This window comes from Saccostrea echinata, unplaced genomic scaffold, assembly GCF_033153115.1.
Source record: "Saccostrea echinata isolate AGI-Se365-2 ecotype Australia unplaced genomic scaffold, CSIRO_AGI_Sech_v1 ptg000046l, whole genome shotgun sequence".
Lineage (NCBI taxonomy): Eukaryota > Metazoa > Mollusca > Bivalvia > Ostreida > Ostreidae > Saccostrea > Saccostrea echinata.
The window spans coordinates 12,053,634-12,075,565 of NW_026889795.1; the positions used below are offsets into that span (position 1 = coordinate 12,053,634).

Below are 21,932 nucleotides of genomic sequence, written 5' to 3' on the forward strand. Positions count from 1 at the left end.
ATGAGCACAAATTATAAGTGTTACGCTTTTTTTTTTAAATAAGTATTTAATAGGTTTTTTATTTACTGAAAATTTCGTTACAATTGATGGGTACGCCATCTTCCGCGACAGTACTGATTAAATTCTCAGAGTATACGATTGTTGAATAATCTTTTCGTTCTTTTTTTTTTTTTTTTTTACTTTTCCTCGCCAAAATTGAAGACACATTATAAGTTGGACTGGAACCCACCCACCCCTCTACTTCCTGTTTTCAAGTTTTTTTTTAAACGTAATCTAGTATTAATATATGCTTAATTTTTAACATACTACATTGAATAAATTCAATAAGGTTTGGAAAACATATATCTGTTCAATGTATAAAAGGTCAAGACAACAAGGGGTACTTTAGTATACTTAAGTTAATAATCAATTATAAAGATTCACGGGCAATTATTTTTTTTTTTTAGTATTTTAGAATAAAAATGAAGATGACTCAGCTCCCAAATTATTCACATATTTTTCTATATATACATAAAAAATTAGATTTATTAACCGTAAAGTGTATTGACCCCCCCCCCCCCCCCGCCTAATGCCCCACAAATCTTTTAAATACCACTGCTAACTTATTATGTAAAATGTTTCATATATTTTATATATATTTCACAATAGACAAACAAGTACTCGTATTACAAGTTAAAAGCTTACTATGGTATCATATTGTATTATGATTGTTCATTTCAGGCATTATATGTTTCTTTTGGGTAAAGCGACGCGCCCGTATTACGTCACGTAATGGCGTCGCGGACAACCAGCGTTTGAGCTAAGTCGTTGAGAAATTTCACTGCTACTGTTGTTAAACAGGCATTTCAAATCATATGCATTAACAGACGTAAAGAATGATTCCTTCCGAAAAGAATGGTTTGTGTTTTATAATTTTCGATTGAAAATTGATTGCGCGGAAGCCTCGATATTAAGAGAGGTGTTCCCCGGTGTCCTGGAATGCGTTGCACTCCTTGTGTTATTATTATAGGTATTACGTATTTTTTTATTTAATTAAAAATTTCGGTTAAATTGATAGGCACGCGAACTCCTGTGAGTACAGAGAAAGTGCTTGTAAAACTAGTCCGTGACGTCATCCCTGTCAGTACAACGAGATCAAGTTGGCTTTAATTCTACATTGAAATAGTGCTATTATAACAAGTTAAGTTACACATCGATTTATGTTTACAATATCCATGTGAAATTACTGTATGTAAGTGGAAATGAAAAAGAACATTAGTATTTATTCGCCGAGATTTATTTGTACAGTTTTAACGTGACGTCATAATCGATTTCCCAAAGCTCTGCATAGGCTAATGTAAGTAGGAGAGTCCTTAACCTAGCTGAGTATTGTAAATTCTTCATCATCAACAAATATATACAAATAATTGAGATGTGTCTTTTTTTCGAATTGCTAAAGGATGATACGCAAATTTTTATAAACATTCTAACAAACTATTTTTTACAAGATCTTACTCTCTTTAATCAGCTTTTTCTGACTCAGCACACTGCACTGTAAATATAAAGACGATCATTTCGCTTTAAAAGAGGTAAAAAAAAAAGGCATTCATCCAGTAGAGTGGGTTTTTAAATATTCATAATAGATTTAAAAACTGCCATTGCTGATCTTAAGTATCTGGATGACGTTCGACCTAAATATTTTCTTTTCCAATGATTATCAATATATACAAAAGATAAAAATCTTTAGTAACCATGCTCTGGATATTTTTCACATGGATTACATTCTTAGAAACTGTAAGTATTTAAATAGTTTATTTTAAAAAAATAGGGATATAAATCATTTGAAGTCTACAGAACAAAACTTTTACCGATCAGGGACAGCTTTAAACGATAAAAAAAATCAAAGTACTGAAAGTACTGAGAGACGGAGGCTGTCCATTCTGGGGCGTTTAATTATGGCACCTAAGCAAGGTTGATTTTATACTTTTGATAAGAGCATCCTGTCAAACTCGTTCTGTTATATAACCATATAAAAGTGCTCTGTTCCTCAATTCAGGGAAGCTTGTAACACCGTTTGTATAGTTTCTGTGTGCAAGGAATCCTACATTAGATCAAATAAAATTTTAACATTTTGCAGAAATATTGACCACATACAAATTTTGACACAGACCTTGAACCAAATCACCTTGTGCTTCATAAAGTCAGATAACGAGTGTACACCATGTTATGACCTGCATATAAAATTAACAAAGATGGACACGCAGGGTGAATCCATTTATCCTTCCCTCTGCTTTAGGGATATATCGCTAAATATTCATAATAACAAAATAACATATAAAATAATCCAAAATTTATTTGACATTTCCGACAAAATAAAACAATGCTTTTTTTAAATACAAAAACTTGAACACAGTTTGGCACCATTAAGGATTTGAATTGTTGAGCACCATAGTAACAGATGAAAAGAATAAATGCAGGTTTTTTTTCTAATGCAATGGGAAGATGACATGATTTCATGGAATAAACTGGAATACGTATCTAGACTAAAGAGAATATGACATTTACAAAATACAAGAGTTTCAATGCACATTTAAGTAATATAGGTGTCTGACACAATATGATACAAGCCTTGTCTGAATTCATCAAATTTAATAAACATGAAGTAAGAATGTTTTCAATTACTGTTAAGCTCTATATCTTTTGAAGGATTCTTTTGTTCAAGATTTGACTTTCCAATGGAAAAAAAATAACATTACCTAAGCTAAGTAATGTAAGAATAATGGTCCAAATTATCAAGAAACTTATGGGAGTAGAAGTCAAATATTTACATAGGAAATATATCAGCAACTTTGAAACATTCTCCACTAAGCTAAAAGGTCACACTGGTTAAAGTCAACTTACATCTAACAGATCTGACTAGAGTTCACCTACATGGAAAAGAAATTGACAATAAAGATATTATCAAAATATGATTAAGCAAGCCAACTGGTTGCTAAATATATGTGCTAATTTAGCAAGAAAACACACAATATACAAGCATATTACAGATAACAAATGAACAATGATGCCAGCTAGAGCCTACTTTATCCAGGTAAAACCCAATTTGATAAAAACTGGAAGAATCAGCAAAACAAATTATCAATAAATGTTTAAAAATGTGTTTAACTTTTACAAATGGCAAAATACATAGCACAATTTAGTCCAAAAAGCTGATATGCAAGGTAAAGCATCTGACGTCTTAAAAACAAAATAATACTGAATTTTTGTTATGCTACGTTTATGCCATGACAATGAAATATATGAGGGCAGAAATATGGCAAAGGCTTACACACATCAAATGTATATATAGGAAAAAACCATACCAATAAGGAAAAATTGCATTGCATGAGTATTTCACAAAACTTTGGCAGGGAAAAAATCCCATGGCATCAAATTATTCAAACACACAAAAAAAACTATCCTAACTATAGTATACTATGATACAAAACTTGTAAAAATAATAAAAAAGTACAACATATACTACAATGTCCTGTATTGGCAAGATTAAGAAAGAAAAATCTTTGCAGATGAACAAAACCAAAATCAATGCTACATGAAATCCTTAGAGCTATGCAAGGCAAAACAATATCAATATGCATAAAAGTAACACTAAGCAGATCATAAGGCATTAAATCATGATATGAAAACGATTTCCATATACTGTTTTTAATATTAACACATCAAAGGCTGACAATATTGAATCGCCTTCAGTCTGACAAGGGAAAAAAGCTCTATGTACACAAGCGCAAAATATCTTGAGCATCATGCAATGTCACAGCAATTATGTAGGGCAAAAAGCTGTAGCATTCAAATGCTAAGAAAAAATAATATAAAGGGAAAATAGACAATTCTCTATAAAAGTAAAAAAAAAAATGAAGTACAGCTTTGCAATGAATTTTAAAATTGAAAAAATGTGTCATTCTTAATTTTGTCTGTACATAAAGCATAGATCAAGGAATTATCTACATGTGTAACACAAATACAAAGGAACAATCTAAATGCAACATTTCCTACCGTCAGCATTGCTGCAAGTGACAATTGCTGTTCAGGAGCCTTGAAATGATATGAAAAATTTTCATGTTTTGATCAATATCAGGTGACAAGATGTAAAAGTGAATTCCTGAGTAATCTGTAAAAATGGCACATATATTTACCACACATTTACTATTGAAAATACCAAAGTGGATCATTACAATACTTGTATGTTTCACAATTTGTAAATCTCTGATGATAAAAAAACATAGAAATAATATTCACATGCATTTGTAAAAACACCAAATGAATGAAAAATAGCAGTAACTTTGAAGTTTAACAAGTAGAATAGACACCTTCTATAATCATTGGTGTTTTGACACAATAGTAGGCGAGTCATTTATACCCACAACATAGCTTTACATTTCAAGGATGTCAAAAGAGTTTACATTTGATCCACTCAATTTGACTTGAACCTTGAACGGCAATTTCGTGATCAAGAATTCTTCCAGATCTGCATCAGTTTCCATACTTCCTTCGTCCTCTCTTAAACTGAGCTCTAATTTCAGCAAAGCCAAATCAAATTTTACATTTTTCAAACCCTTCGTCTCGTCTCTGATACACATTTCCACGTCCTGTTCAAGTATCGCCAAAGCCTCTACTTGGCCTGTCACATCAACTTCACGGGGAGCAACAGTCTGAAAAGTATGATGGATATTTTAAGCTACAGAATTTAACTGTAATTTGCAAGGTAGTTTTAATAATTTGCTAGAAAGGAACTGAGCAATGTTAAGGACAATCCTTTACAAAACAAGCAAGTTATATTCTGAACAACAATACTACATGTACTACCTTCCATTAGTGAACCTAAGAAAATACACAATTTCCAAAAATTATATATGCTTTAAACAAAAACATGAACTAAAACATTTTACCGATTATACTGGTGTTGATGCTTCAACATTGCTTCCTTTTATTCATAAAAATATATATTCAACTTGAGTTTTCCATTATTTAATACTTGTATGCTACCTTGATTAAAGAGTTCCTTGTCGTGTTCAGTGATTTCTTCTTTTGCCACTCAGACACGACACAATGACAAATTTCAACGAAGTCTTGCACTTTAAGCTGGCTTTCTGCCAAATCCCTCCAGAGTGTTACCTCCATTGTGTTTCCGTGTTCCTCTAAGGTGATGGTTCGAATTTTTGTCTCCTTTTGCCCAACTTGAACAAACTTAACTGCTTCATCCTAAAAAATAATATACACAATAGATTATAGAAATATGTTCAAATAAAAGCAAAACATGTACATGTGAGTAAATGGAAAATATGAATGCTTTCAATTTCTGCACTACTAGAGGGAACAAACTTCTAATATTTACCCGAATTATCTGGCCCTGAATAGTTACGATGTCACGCAGAGGGGAGTCCATGGCTTCCCTCAGCGTCTTGGAGGGAGATGGAGGCATGATGAGAAGTGTTGCCTTCTGAATTTGTCCATCAGGCAGTTCTAGAGCAGATGCACTCATGACTTTTGAGTGCCCTGAAAGCACTACTCTCTTTCCTTTCACCAGAAAGTTCCTGAGTTGAAGGGTTCTTCCTTCCTTTATTTTGTTAAATTGCGTCTCATCACTCAGAGTAGCCAACATTGCATCTGTTGAATCAGCAATGCTAAAGTTTAGCATGCTTCCTGGCACTCCATTGCTCCCTGTGAATTTTGCTGTGTGGCCAACTTTAGCAACTTTCACAACCAACTTCCCCAGTGGGTAGGTTACCGTCTCCTTGGTTTTGCTTTCCTCACTCAGTTCTTTCAGAGATTTTTCTTGCATCTGAATTAAGAAAATATGTTTTTATAGATAACTGGCAAGAAATTTGATACAAGATGAAGTCATTAATAATCAGTAGATTGAAAATAAACAACCACTTTAATAACATTAACCTTTGCTTTAGTTTTATATGGGATACTAATTTAATCTGAAGACTTTATGTTCTGTTATTGCACAATTACCGAATAAATATGTCTCACAATGAAACATAAAATGAAACACTACAAAAATGAAACACTACAGGAAAAAGAAAAAAAGTAAAGAAAAGCTGTCTTAGACTAACATTCTAGGGGAAATATGGAAATTCTTAAAATAGTACCCATGATCAGTGTGTACATCTATTCTATAAGCCAATAAATATGAAATTTTCATGAAACAGTATAGGAAAAAATCATTGTTTCCCATTAATTCAGAGGCAAATAAGCAATAATTGGTTTGTGGTCCGAGTAATAAGATTCTAAGGTGGCACAAGAAACATCTGAATTCGACACATATGTAGTATAAATATGATCTAAGCATGTTCCATAGTCTCTTGTATAACTATGCATAATTTGTCTCAGCTTTGTTTTTTGTATAAATGCGGAAAGTTGTTTTTGGGAAAAATAGTCAATATTTGTATCTCCCATGATCAAAATTGGAATGTCTGCCTCATGTAACTGCATAATTGATATCAGGTATTGGCAAAAATTAGAGATGCTTGCTTTTTTCGGGGGACAGTAAATAAACACAAGGTTTAGTGCACATTCCTTGTAATCTAAAGTTACAATTACAGTTTCTATGCCACATAAAATAAAATTTCTTGGGTTATTCAACTCAATTTGGGAATATAGCACCATTCCAGTGCATGGGCGTTCTAATTCATTTGAAACATCTGCATCAAAACGATACATGTTGAAACCAGGCAACTGAAAATCTTCATCTCTGTCTCTATGCATAAGCCTAGATTCTGAGAATGCTATAATGTTTCCTAAAATCAAATTTTTGTCAGCATAGACATCTTTCATGTGAAGGTGCAAGGACCTGCAGTTTTGATATATGATTTTCATATCTGATGCAATATTTCCCAATATTGGTAAGCATGTCCTCAACACAGCATTGTCTCTCAACCGCTGCATTTCACTGATAACGTTGCCAGATACTGCTATCTTCTGTTCATTCAAAGACAGTATGAACAAGTTCTGTATCTTGCGCACTCTACTTAAGGCAACATAATGCATATGTTCTTCTTTTCTTGTCCCTAAATCTACTACTACATCATTCAGAGTTGACCCTTGAGCTTTGTGGATGGTCTTGGCACAGGCTAACCTTAATGGAAACTGCCTTCTTGTAACGTAACAGGACTTATGACGCCCTACAGTAAATTTTGGTGAAATTTCAACAATAGGTGTCCAAGATTTGCAAATATCTTTGGTATACAAATGGGCATATTTCATTCTAGTGGCAGACCCAATGCTTGGTTCATCAAACAAAGTCCACACAATACTACATCTTTTGAAACCAGGAACTCTAAAATCCAATTTCTTTACAACACACGGGCTACCATTAGTTAGTCCATCCTGTACATTTAGATTTGTGCATATTTCTGCTGGCAAATCTTTCACAAGATGAAGTTCCTTATGCAATCCCATTGTTTTTGAGGGGTTTTCGGATACCTGTGCAAGAATTTTGTTTTTCATATCTGTGGTTACATCGCCACCTACTGTGTCTATTGCTGAAACAGTGCATTTGTTTTCAATAGCAGCACTATTATATGCTTTCATGTTGTGACAATTTACCTTAGCATTTGTTGTAAATAAATGTGGAACAAGATTGACATTCTGCAATGCATTCAAGCAAGACGTGCGTGTTTTTAATTGCTCTATGTCCTGTTCTGTCTGCAATCCCTCCCGTAATCTGTTCAGTAGTTCTGCAAAGTCTTTGTCTTCTTTTTGTCGCATAATTTCTTTTAGTTCAAACACCTGAAATAATTCACTCCAAAGATTCATCGCAAGTGGCCCATATCCATCATCAAGATTTTCAAACACCCATCCATCAAATACCGGCTTTAGCTGAAAAAGGTCACCAATTGCTATGATACTTAACCCTCCAAAAGGAATATTTCTTGCAAAGATTTCTTGGAGTCGTAAATTAATGAAATTGAACATTTTATTGCCAACCATTGATATTTCATCAATAAAAATTATTTTCAGGCTGCGAAACTTTACTCTTATTGTATCTAGCTGTTGTGCATCAAGAGGTTTATAACACAGGTTTTGATTTGCAGGGATACAGAACAAGGAATGAATGGTTTGTCCTCCTATGTTATATGCAGCTTTACCTGTTGGAGCACACAGAACAGTTTTTATTTCATCAAGATTTTCTCCTGGCTGTTTTGCATAGTATCGTGTGATGGCTTGATAAAGGCATGTTGTCAACAAACTTTTACCAACACCTGCACCTCCTGTCAAAAAGTTATAGAATGGAAAATTTTCCATTTTCACCTTATGAAGTACATGGTAGAAGAATAATTTTTGATCCTCATTTAAAGACCGTACTTTATTCTTATATTCAGTGTCAGTCATTTGATGCAATACTACATCATTTGTCTCAATTTGCTTCCTTGTGATTCCCAGATCTGTGCCTATATCATATTCTGCTCCCATAAATTGTGGATTGAAACATCCGTGTGTTTCGCATACTTCAACATCCTGTTGTAAGTCAAGTTCCTCTTGATGTTGAATTTCTGCTGAAACAACATGATTACCATCAACTGACATATGATGCATATCATTTTCTACAACATCTGTTATTCCTTTATCAGCCTCATACTGTTTCTTGTTCTTTTTTATGGTCTCTTGATTGTGAAAGAAACACAACTCATAAGTGGCAAAGTTCCCCATTAAGTCATGGTCTTCATTTCTCCATGGTAAAAACAGCATCAGTTGTTCTCTGAAGTAATTTTCTGGGTCCTGTTCCCTGTTAAATCTCACATATCTTATGATCTTCTGTGTTTTTCGCTGCCTCAGTATTGAACCATCTTTCATTTGATACTCTTTTTCGTAGTTATTTTCAGCAGTATCTGTTTCTTGAAAAATGTCATCTTCATTTATTTCCTCTCTTTCATCCTCTGGCAATAGGTGTAAGTCAATGTGTTGTTGCCCTTTATCTTTTGCAGGAAAAATTACATCAAACTTTGAGATGAAGTCTGCTAAGCAGCAATTTTGTAGTGACTTTGGTCTTCTTTGATAACGTTTAATTGAGTTGTCCGACTCAATATCAGTGGAATTATCTGGTAGTTCCTGAAGGATTCCATCGGTTTAAGTAAAAATGTTCTTTGTTTTGGTTCATTAGTATTGACAAATACAACACTTCTGCTACTATTACGCAGAGGCATTTGCAATATTAGATATGTTGCCTCCTGTGCACATATTTCCACATGTGTGAGAAATTTGTTTCCAATCTTCCTTACTTGCTGTTTTAAGGACATGTTTCCATTCCTTGCTTCTTCACAAGCTTCATGTAGCAAATTGGACATTCCTCTCTGTGATTTTGAAATATACGAGACTATGTATGCTGCACAAGCATATCCATCAAGCACAAATTGGACATCAATGTTAGCTTCCCAAGCTCTTAATAAAACTTCATTGTATGAATTAATTCTTATGTCTGACACATTACGCTGCAGGAATACTTTTGCTGATTTCAAACTTGACCTGATAGCCATTTCGTAGGATTCAAATGTCATTCCTAGTTCCTTTAGGAAATTTTCAAAAGTGATTTCTTCCCCTAGTTTGATTTCATTTAAATATTCAAAAATCTTAAGATAATCCTGCTGTACTTGAGTATTTTCTTCGAATTCCTTGTCATCAAGGGGTTCCAAAATCTTTGTTTGTGGCATTGGTGGCAAAGGAAAGTTAAATCGGCAGACATTTTTTCCCCTCTTTTTACATGTATGAGCATGTCTATGTGTTTGATAATTGATCAGTTCTGGTATTTCATCATTCTTTGAACATGTGCAATGCTTGTCGATAAAAGCCTCTATGTCTGTTTTTGTCATTTCTCCATAAATAGGGGCATTTTCAATCCACAAGAGCATGTGGATATGTGGAGAACCTCTTTGCTGGAATTCTACACGGAAAAAGAAATCAACAATTTTCCCAAGCGGATTCAAACTGCTTTTCAAGATTCTTTGCATGAATATCTGGAACCTGTGATGGAAATACCTTGAGCAAGTCACTGGATCTTTCTTTATAAGCTCACATTTATCTGTCCAAGAGAGCTCAGAGATTTGTTCATCAGATAATTCTGTTTTGTTCAGTAATGTACTCAGAATTTTTAGCAGACTAGTCCATCTTGTTTCTGCAGCTGAAAATGAACAAAACCACGTTGGTATTCCCAATTGTCTTATCATGGCAAAAACATCCTTTTTAGCACTTTCCCAGTATGCAGGGGATCCTCTCAATGTCCGTAGAACCCTATAACCTTCATTTAATCGTACAATATTGTCAAAAGCAGCAGGGTTCAAAACTTGCTTAGCTGTTATCTTCTTGCCATCTTTTTGGCACTTTCTCATGGCAAGAATTACTTTGTCTTGAATTTGTTTTACCTGTATCTTTTTTAATTTGAAAAACAAATTTGGCATTGAGCAAGCTACTCTCCTGTCTTTTGATCTCAACTCCCACTTACATATGGTACTATATGTGACTGGAACTAACCTGTCTTTGTTAGATGGACGATTCTGACCACAAAATATTGTAGGAAAAGCTAGATATTCAGCATGTGGATCCTGATATAAACCTAGGGGGATTTGATTTTCACCAGGCGCAAAAGAAAAATTTCTGCAGAGAGACCTTACATCAGTAGGATACATCAGTGTATCTGTATTACCAGTTAATCTAGTGTGAAAGTTTGGATCCTCTGTCCAGTTGTCTGTGCATTCTTCCTCTACACTCATGACTATTTCTTCAGAACTGTCCTCTGTCTGTTCCCTGTTTAAATCATACCACTCTTTCTGTTCTTCTGTGATATTCCAACTGGCATTGATTGTTATCCCTTCACTCCTAAACAGCTTGCTGTTCTCAATTAGCCACTGTAGGGCATCAAGGCATTTATTTGGTCTCACAGGCTCATGTAATACATGATGTTTGAATGCATTTTTGCGCTTCAATTTAACCTGAATGGTCTCAGTTTCTGCAAACATTCTTGGTAAACATTTCACTGTCTCACTAACATCAGACGGAACATTAACGACATTTCCACGCAAACTTTTTTGGCCACCTCGCGGTTTTTCCATTATTTGCATGAAAGGGATTCGTGGACTTATCAGGCGCTCTTCCATTTCTGTTATATCTAACTGTGGTGGTCTTTCTGGAAAACCAAAACCATTCTGAACTGAGCAAGCTGGAACTTTCCCCCGTTTCAAATGCCGATAGCATGTCAAACAAACCCACTCAGTTTTTTCAGCACTTTTTATGTTCAGTAAATATGCCCTAGCAAACACTGAGGAGTGCAAAGATTCAGTTTTAAAGACGCTTTCCCTAAACCATGTCTGAGTGCAGCAGGAACAAATATATGACGGACCATTTGCAACAAAATTTTTAAAGTTAGCAATGGCAGAATGAACTTGTTTATTCAATTTGTTTCCCTTATCACTTTCTGATTTATTTTCTATTGCCTTGTTTATTCTGTTAGAGTCTGATTTGTTTTCTAATAATTGTAGATCTGAAATACATGAAACACCCTTTTCATTAATATCCTCCTTCATTTTACAACAAATTTTTTTGGCTGTTGAATGTTCACTTTCAAGGCTTTCATGAACTCTCTTTCCTAAAGTAACATCTTCCACCAACTGCGATGCAATGCCAGTGGTATTCAAAAGAAAACTCCTCCTATCTTCATTAATATTTACAATTGGTTTATGAGGCCTGGAACACAATTCTCTTAATGTTATTGCACAACTTTCATATTGAACTTTATGAAGTTCAATTGCTGATAAAGATTGGCAAAGATTTCTCAAAAACTGGCATAAAGCTGGAAAGCAAGTTAACATTGAAACAACACATTTTCCTTCAGGATCACAAAGGCCATTTTTACCCCTATTGTGGGAATCAAAAACATAATAATATCCACCATGATGCTTAATAGCAACTGCAGATGAATGGAAAATGAGTATTGCATTTTCAGTTGCTGCTAAAGTCCTATTCAAAGAAGTTTCAAGTGACACACCAATCCCTGAACTGCTACTAATACCCATACAACCCACAAAGGTTTTTTTCACATATGATGAAAAATATTTCTTTCTAAATTTGACATGATTTGGTAATTCTGATATCAGCAAAAACTCATCTGACTTACGAAGGGAAGTGTATAAAATATCACCAGCTTCCAAAATTGCATGCAAGTCATGTCTTGACAAAGAAGGTGCATCTTTTACAAATTGTGTGAATAGTAAAAACATAAAGCAATTGCTCATACATTGCTTGCCTCTTGATGTTGATGGAAAATGGGATCCACCTTGAGAATAATCTGCACATAGGATCTTTGATGGCAAAGCAAGACTTGGATGATGCTCCATATTGTATATAATCTTTAGATTTGAGCTGCTAATTCTTCTGATGAGAATGTCATGTCACTGAACGTTCTATATTGATCATTTATTAAATATGTACATTGTTGACTCTGATATCTTGTTAACACTCACTGTTACTAGTAACAAAATTCTTTATAACTGATGTTTTAATTACATCATAAGCTAAAATGTTCCAAAAAACAAAAGCTTCTCTCAACACACCTGTTTACATACATAAAGATGTAGAAACAGATCATAAATGCCTTACATGGTTACAAAGTATAAGGAATAAAAAGTCATAGACTTTTGCATTGGTCCTCTTGTGCCTTTGAAGTAAGATATTTAAAAAAGCAACAAATTATCAACAATTTGAATTGTTAATCATTTTAGTGCATTACAGGCAATTTTTGTGGAAATTCAAACATGACGGGCAATTTTTGTGAAATTTCAAACACTGTGTGGTTGCAATATTCCTTAAATTTCAAATCCAAAGTGTATTAAATTAGGATTTACTAAAAGTGAATTCAGTTTTTAAACAATATTTACTCTTTGTTGTGATGAAGTGTTCAATTCTTATTTGAACAACTTTGAGCAAAGGATTTAGTGGCTTAAATTTCAGAATTATGAATTCAACTAAATTCAGTAGCAGTTAATTTCAAATTTGTGAATTCTACTTATTGATAATGGTTACATAATTATTGACAAGTTTATATTATCTTAGTCTTGAAGATGTGTCCTGAGAAAATGTGAAACTCACAATATTCACAATTATTATGTTAGCTTCACCATGGTTGGAGGTTCATAGGTTGAGCATTCCCTTATGTTTTGTATGTTCCAATTAGTATCTCAATTCACACTTCTGTACACTTTTCTTATTTTTTTCTCTATTTCAATTCAACAATTTTTATCCTCATCTCAAGCTTTTCTCATGCTTCATCTCAGTAGTCAAGCAATGTTTTCACAAAATTTTCTCAAGCTTAATTTTTCACAGTATTAACTAAAATAAGTGAGAAATATTTCTAAACAAGTGACATCTAAGACATGATAAGCAGATGTTGTGAGAAAACTGACAAACTTCTGAAAAAAATGATTAGATCTAAACAGTGTCAAATCGTAAGTATCCACGTGCTCAGATTAAAGGATCTAACGTTACAGCTGGTGAATAAACTGGTCTACACCAACATAAATAGTTTACATTGACAGAGAGAGCCAAGACTGTGGTGAAAATTTAATAATACAATAATTAAGTATTCTTTACCTTTGTCTTTTGAGAACACTCTACACTGGATAACGTGGAATACTGTGTTTGTTGACGTTTCAGAGCCAAGACTGTGGTGAATATTTAACAATACAATAATTAAGTATTCTTTACCTTTGTCTTTTGAGAACACACTGGATAACGTGGAAAACTGTGTTTGTTGACGTTTCTTTGCTTGAATGCCTCTGGATTCTTCCTGCAAATTTTCCTGAATGACGCTACGCACTATTTTTGTTTATTCATCCGCATTGTTATGAAACAATATCTATCTCTTTTTATTAGTCCATGTTCCACTATTTAGCATAAAAAATATACATACACAATATTTATGTAACGTTTTACCATATACTTTCATTATTGATGCAATTAATAACATAAACAATTTGAACTATTTCTTTAACTGACTACCCTGCATGTAAACCCCAAACATCATCATTATTCATTATTCTCATACATATTCATCATTCGGCAAACCATACCCTATATCTATATGGAATAAGCCAAGGTGATCCGAGTGACATATTTATAGAACAATCGTAATTACTCAGCCATTTCAACGGTGACGGAAAAGGGCGAGTATAGAATATAAAATTCTTATTCTAAGCACAGTAGATGACGAAATAACCGAAATTAATTTTTTTTTAAATGTTGCATATTTATATATTTATCAAACTGAAAAAGTATGATAGACATAATTTCGCCGCTAGGTGGTGTCTGCCAAATCTTTCCGGTTCATTATCGACGTCATATGCAAGCTGACCGATAGTAATAGAGGAGGCTGATAGCCTCCGTCTAATCAATAATTTCCGCCATTTTACTACAACGTTTTATAATGAAGAACCATTAGAATATTCCAAAATAGGAGAGAAGAAGCAAGTTTTTGATAGGTGTTAATAATAAACACAGTAACTTTTTGTGATGCTAGAAATAAACAAAGGATGTTTAGGGGCTTAATTAGATTTAGTCTTTCTATTAATAAGTGAATAAAGCATTGCTTGAAAGTTCAGTAAACAGTACCGACTAGACGCAATTGAACACCAAAGCGAAACCTTAAAACGAATCCCGGGTTCGCGTTGCATTTTCTCGGGGTCCGCTATTTAAAAAGATTGGTGCGCTTTGGGTGTGTTCTGGATTCGCCGTGCGTTTGCTAGGGGTCAACCTTAGGTTCATTCCAGCGCAATGCGTTTTAACCTTTCGTTGTGAGTTCCGAACTTTATATATTCCAAATATATCGTAGTAGGAATGGTTCTATGTTGTTTGGTGGCGATCAGAAGCACGTGCATACACGATCACGTAAGCGGCAAGAGGAGGACATAAATAAAATTACCATAATTTCACAATATGTTCTACGATTATTTTCAAAACTTTGTTGTTCCTGTATGAGGGAGAGTGATTTAAAAACAAATACAGTCAGACCGTTTTACCACCACACCCCCGACTTTAAAGAACTACTAAATACAATAACGAGGAATATGAGCACCAATTGTAAGCGGCACGAAATCAAAATTCTAATTAGTTCTTTTTAATTAAATGCAATAAACACAATAATAATTTATCAGTGATGAAGCATTTTGAAAGTGTGGTGGTGGTGGGGGAAAGGGGGTTGGGGTTGGCTGCCAGACAAAAAATCAAACCTGACAAGCAAAAAAAAAAAAGGGAAAATTTCAAAACTCAAAAATCCTGTTCTGTGTGTGTGTGTGTTTGTGTGTGCGTGTGTGTGTGTGTGTGTGGGGGGGGGGGGGGGTAGGATCAAGCTTCTTTTAGTACCATTTTTTTCATACACTACTACATACCCTTATTTGACTCTACTGCAACAAAAAGTTGGGGAGTCAACAGGCCTTTCAATGAACATTTTCAAATAGTAAAAAGCTATGTTAAATTGAAATTATTGAAATAACTATTTATCATCTTATTAATGCGTGTTTCTTACAATCCTCCAAAAGAGATTTCAGTCTGTCTTTACTACAATTGTCAGCTTACACGATCCATTTTGTGTTAAGTGAATATCATACAGTTTCAAAGGACAGTATCATGAACTCATAAACATGAATAAAAAGTAATAATCAAAATCCTGGCTCTTAAAATTCAAACGGCAAAACTTGATTTAAACTGCCGTGGGAATTTATTTGCAAATGAGGTCTAAGATCTAAGGTCATGTGGATTGTAATGCTGGTATTTCTTATATTCTCTGATTACAAACAGTGCACATGCTATATGGCATAGCCTTACCTTCTAAATGTCAAAATGCTGTATATTGGCACAATGAACTATTTTGAAAAGCTGGTCAAAGGTCAAGGTCAAGGGACACGAGGAGGGTAACCATAGTAATTTACAAAAGCCATAGTGCCAAACAATATATTTGCAAAATATCATATTCCTACCTCTTACCGTTCTCAAGATAAAGATTGTAACAGACGTACAGACGGACAGACAGACAGACCCCAGGTAAAGTCATCCCTAAGTGCCACTCTGTTCTGCAGGCAAAACAACAATCACACCATATGCAACTCTTCCTCAGACTTTAAAAGTAGAAATTTACGAAATGTTTTGTATTTTCTCTTGCATTTCAGGCATCTTAAAAAGGCACGTAGCAGAAGGGGGGATGGGGGACAAGGGCCGATGCTGAAGAGTTCCAGCAAAAGTCTGCTTCAAATACTTTGTACTATGTATCATTTCTATAGGAGATAGTAGTAGAACGAAGTATTTGAAGCAGACTATTGCTGGAACTCTTCAGTATCGGAGGTTTAAACGAATAGCTTATTGCTGTGAAAAATCAACAACTGTATATATTGATGGATTTAAACCGAAATGAAAGTTTTATGGTGATAGGGAATTAAAAGGCTGTCCAAAGCAAAAAGTTGAAGCGGACAGCTGATTTATTTTAGCCCGTATTAATCGAAACAAGTGGTCAAAGTCCGGGCACGAAACCCCAAATGAGATAATATGACACTGGTCTGAGATCCGTAGAGACACCAGACCAAGATTTTTAGTCTCTACGGATCTCGCTGAGATTAGGGGGGAGAGGTGCATCCCCTCAACTTTTTTTTTTAAATTACGGGTTAGGGAGCCATATTTTCTTTGATTGTCAGACTCTACTACAATTTTATAGTATTCATGCACGGATACCATTTTTTTTCTTTGCAAGAATTATCGTGCTTACAGTAAATAGAAAGCTTACCACTCTTAGATTAATTTTCATTTTAAGTGAAGCTATAACGCAGGCGACATATGCGCTATTTGGAACACTCTAGTTTGTGGTGTGAGTGTTTTTGCATATGTACCTCATCTTTAATCGAATTTCGGGTTACCATGTATGTGCTTTTAATACTGACTCATATAAGTCATGCAACTATAAATATATTTAGAGATATTATAAATATACCAGTTTGATCTACGTATTCAATGAAAATACATAGCATTATACATTTTCTACACACACACCCTCGCTCTTACATGTAACAAAACTATTTCATTGCACCTGCCAATCTTTGTTTTGTTCTTGGTTCCTTTTTTGACTGTTCAATGCAATGTTCTAACCGGGTGGTACAATTTTACACGTTCCAAACACCATACCCAGATCAGGCATATGTAACCTAAGGGTTTTGGACAGGGTAGGGGTATAAAAAGTTTGAATGTAAGGGGGGTTTGTACTTAATAGGTACACCATGACCATGGTAACCGGATATATCCTTCAAACCAGTTTCGGTTTAAAGAACAACACGACACCGTCAATGCTCTTTGCATCCTAAAATAGCCTAAACTAACAATAGGTTGATGATATAGATACATAATGATGATTGATAATCTTTTATACAATCAAAAAGTTTATAATTAAGTTATTGATAACTTAAGATAATTTAGGATTCTTTTATAAATAAAATTAGCCTTAGAAATTTAAGACTGTACATTTCAACATAACGAAAATAATATGTTGGGCTCAGAATACATGTTATGTATTTTTGTAAAGATTACACAAATTAATACAAATTGCAAATTATTATAAATCTAATGATTTTTTTCTGAATTACTTATATGTATATAGATGGAAGTAACCAGTTTTGAATGGCCCTCGAAGACGAAAAAAATTGTAATAAAAATGAATGGAAAATACAAAATGAAATAAATACTTGACAAATAATAATTAAATCAAGAATGGCTTCTTAATAAATAAAATATAATAGAAAATAAAAACAGAAACGTTTTATGGTAATTATCACCATTGGAATTACATGCATTATTTCCACAAAACCTGTCTGGTAAATTTACACAATGCACGATTCAAATGTATGTACATGTTTAATTTGATTTTTAAAAGAAAAAAATATGAAAAAAGAATTACGATCTGAACAGTTAATGTTTTCTTGAGAATTATTATTTATACATAATAATTACATAGATAAAAGTAAATTTAAAATGTATATAATATATGTACACATTTCTTATACACTTACATCTGTATGTGTACAGTTCTTTTGATTTACATCAAATGCCACTAGGCATGCTGTTTGGTCAACGCACTAATTGATCAACGTGTAATCTTGATAGACATCTCTGTTACGTAAAAACGAAAACCAGGTTCGCTTTCTGATTGCGCTTCTGAAATTGGGGTTTGTTATCAGCGTTTGCTCTGAATCCGACTCGGGTGTGCTTTGGGAGCGCTCTGGTTTTGCTCGTGGTCAGCCCTAGCAAACCCAAAAGCAACCCTAACAAAAAAAATAACTATAGTTAACCATAGTAAATCAAAGTGATCATTATAGTAAATCAAAGTTTTCAAAGTGATCACTATAGTGTCATAGTGATCACTATAGTAAATCAAAGTTTTCAAAGTAATCACTATAGTGTCAAAGTGATCATTATAGTAAATCAAAGTTTTCAAAGTGATCACTATAGTGTCATAGTGATCACTATAGTAAATCAAAGTTTTCAAAGTAATCACTATAGTAAATCAAAGTGTAATGTTATCACTATAGTAAATCAAAGTGTTCATAGTGTCAAAGTTATCACTATAGTTAACAATAGTGATTTTTTTGTTAGGGAAACCCGGGGTTCGGTTGGAGTCCAGTTGATATTGTATGTTACTACACAATCACCATTCAAGTGTTCAAATTAAATTAAAAAATGTAATTAAAATTCTAAGTTTTTGGAGACTTTTATAATCCAAAATTGATTTACTTGATGGTCAAAGAGAGTCCAAAATATTGACTTTAACAGATTGAAGATACCCTTGTATCTTCATTTTTTTTCAGTTGGCTGTCTAGTTTAAGAAATATTCGTATAAAAACTATGCTCTTTAATATCAAATAGACTAGGAGACATACACATCATATGTGTGAGAATGGTATATTACCACAAAGATAATGAAAGTTGATGGAAGAAAAGTTAAAATAATTTGGTATGATTGATTGAAATTGAAAAGGAAATTGAACAACCAATGAACAAGCTCACGAACTGGGCTTCCAGTATTAAAGATAAATTATTCGAAATTGGGTTAGGTTACATGTGGACTGACCAAGAAAGAATTTGTTATAACAGCCATTTCTTGATTATAAAGCAAAGAATTATTGACACCTATGTACAGAATCTCCTTGCAGATATCAATAGTTCATCTAGATGTATGTTATTTAAGAATATTATTGACCACTTCACACTGCAATATTATTTGGTAAAACCTATTCCTTCCATTTATAAAAAGCAAATTAGCAGGATAAGACTGTCATCACATAATTTAGCTATAGAAAGTGGACGCCATAAAAATATATTACGCGAAAATCGAATATGCGAATTATGTAGATGTGAAATTGAAGACGAATTCCATTTTGTTTTAAAATGTCCACGATATAGGGATTTACGAGCAAAATATATTAAAAAATTTTACTGGGAAAAACCATCTATGTTCAAATTCATACAGTTGTTATGTGCACACAATGTTAAGGACATTTGTAATTTGGGAAAGTTTCTGTACCATGCTTTTAATTTACGTAATGAATGTCTCACTGTCTTATAAACACATTTAAATAAAATGGTTTGTACATTCTCCACCATTAAACTGATTGTATAATTATTATGCTGTTAAAAAAAAAACCTGCGCTATGCCTTACTGTTTATATGTTATAAATTTATGTTGTATACAATAAGATGTATGTCTTACGTAATAAAGCGAATTGATTGATTGATTATTATTTTTTAACGTCGAGTCGGCAATATTTCAGCCATATTTCGGCGATTATTAGGTCTGTCATAAATCATTACATATATGATATTTATGTCTCTCATACATTTTTAATGGCAAATACAATATCCATAAAAATGTTTCAGATGTGCATTTTATTTCACTTTTAATTTATGGAGTCTATATATAAAGGAAAAACCAGTTTTGTTGATTGATAAAATGAAATATTACCATCATAATATCAGTACAAGTTTGGCTTTCCAGAAAACCTGAAATGTCATCTCTTTGGCTTCATCAATAGACAGTGGAATGTAACATTTTTTTCCTCAGCGATTACAAGCAGAAGGACTTTTTTCCGAAAAAAGGGGGGTAGTCAGAAAAAAAAATTACAACTTACCTGAATAATCTTACACTAGGAAAAAAAGGGGGTGTTCAAACTCGAAATTCTTATTTCGTGGATGGGGAGGGAAGATTTAAACTTTTTGACTTTCTCGAAAAACACATGGGAGGGGGGGGGGGGTGAATATGCTGCAACAAAAAAATGTGGGGAAGGGAGAGACAAGCTGCCTTTCAGTGAACATTTGCAACAGTAATTTCAAATATTGTTTTGGTATATGTGTTTAAAATGTAACCACCGAGCAGTATTCGTAAAATTTGTAAACAATTGTTATACAAGAAGATGGGTAAAACCTTAGCGTTCCTAGCTAACCTGAATTAGTATGGTCTAATATGGTGAGACCCCCCCCCCCCCCCCCGGAAATCTGGCTATATATAGTAAGACTCCCCGTAGGGGGGGAATTACTATATAGTGAGCCTTCCCCCTTAAACGACCATAGTGAGGCTTCCCCCTTCCATGTTCAGTTGTATTTTATTTACATCGACGATGTATGTATATTTGCATTTTGATAATGATCTTATAAAATAGATAATGAATAAATATAGAAGTGCGCATAAAATTTATTGTGCACAGTAAATCAATCGTTCCAAAATGATTCTTATCAAAAGAAATACATTTAACATTTAGGAGATCATTACTCGTGGACTCTTGGAATTTGCTTATGTTAACCTTCATGGAGAATGCAATAAACACAATGTAGTAAAGAAAGATGTATACTTGTAACAAAAACGTACATTTTTCATTCAGTTATCTCACATCAATATACATGTACATATCATCCCAAAATTCTTTTTGGCTAACAAACTGTTCAAAAACTATTAAGATGTTTTAATTATTAATTAATGAAGAACTTTTATTCATATACTGAAAAATATTGTTTTACAATGAAATAAGATATTCCGGAAACTACATTTGAGGGGAAGTCTCACTATGAAAGGGGGAAAGACAGGCTATATAGTGAGACCTCCCCGGGAGAAGTCTCACTCCATTGCCAGTCGATCTTCCGGGAGGAAGTTTCACTATATAGCCAGTCTTCCCGGGGGATATCTCACTATATAGCCAGCCTTCCGGGGGAAGTCTCACTATGGGAGAAGTCTCACTATACGACACCGGCCCTCAGTTGATTTCGAAAGATTTTCCACTTTTAAATATATGGTTTATCCAAAGAAATAACCCTCACATGCATTTAAATATAGGTCAGTAATAAAGTTTAAACGTTATAAGCTAGAGTTATGCATTTACAAATTATCTGAAAGAGTACCAATTTACCAACCCTGATATTTAGGCTGTTGAAGGAAACAATCATTTTATATAATAATATTTCAAGAATAAGAGAAGTGATTTGATTGCTTTTTGCCATTTACCAATAATGCAATTTAAAATTACACAGAGAAAATGATTTCAGGTGCTTTAATTATCAATTCTCAAAATACGAGTCGGGTAAAGAAATTGCGTCTTTTATACAGAGGTAACAATATTGTATTTCTGACATTTATCTTTTATAGAACAAAAAACGAAGAATAGTGCAGACATGCGTAAAAACTCACGATGATTATATTAATCTTTCTACCAATGCCTGTAGTTTTAATATTTACTATTTGTTTAAAAAATATTTTAAAAATGGCATCAAGTTATTGAATGACTAATATACACATAAAGGTAAAATTTTCGACATCAATTCACATCTGTCGTATTTAAACTTTTAATGTGAGTATTTACTTTGATTTTGTTTTTCTGTAAATTCTT

General features: G+C 33.6%; 1 protein-coding gene across 1 annotated transcript; it reads right to left on the reverse strand.

The window, feature by feature from the left end:
• Positions 1–4,409: 4,409 nt before the first annotated feature.
• LOC133202166 (uncharacterized) lies at positions 4,410–13,796 on the reverse strand. The gene is made up of 4 exons (XM_061337939.1): positions 13,735–13,796; positions 5,372–5,818; positions 5,023–5,238; positions 4,410–4,688 (listed from the first exon to the last, which is right to left on the reverse strand). Exons 2-4 carry the CDS (start codon positions 5,816–5,818, stop codon positions 4,410–4,412), a joined length of 942 nt encoding a protein of 313 aa, XP_061193923.1. The 5' UTR covers positions 13,735–13,796.
• Positions 13,797–21,932: the final 8,136 nt, after the last annotated feature.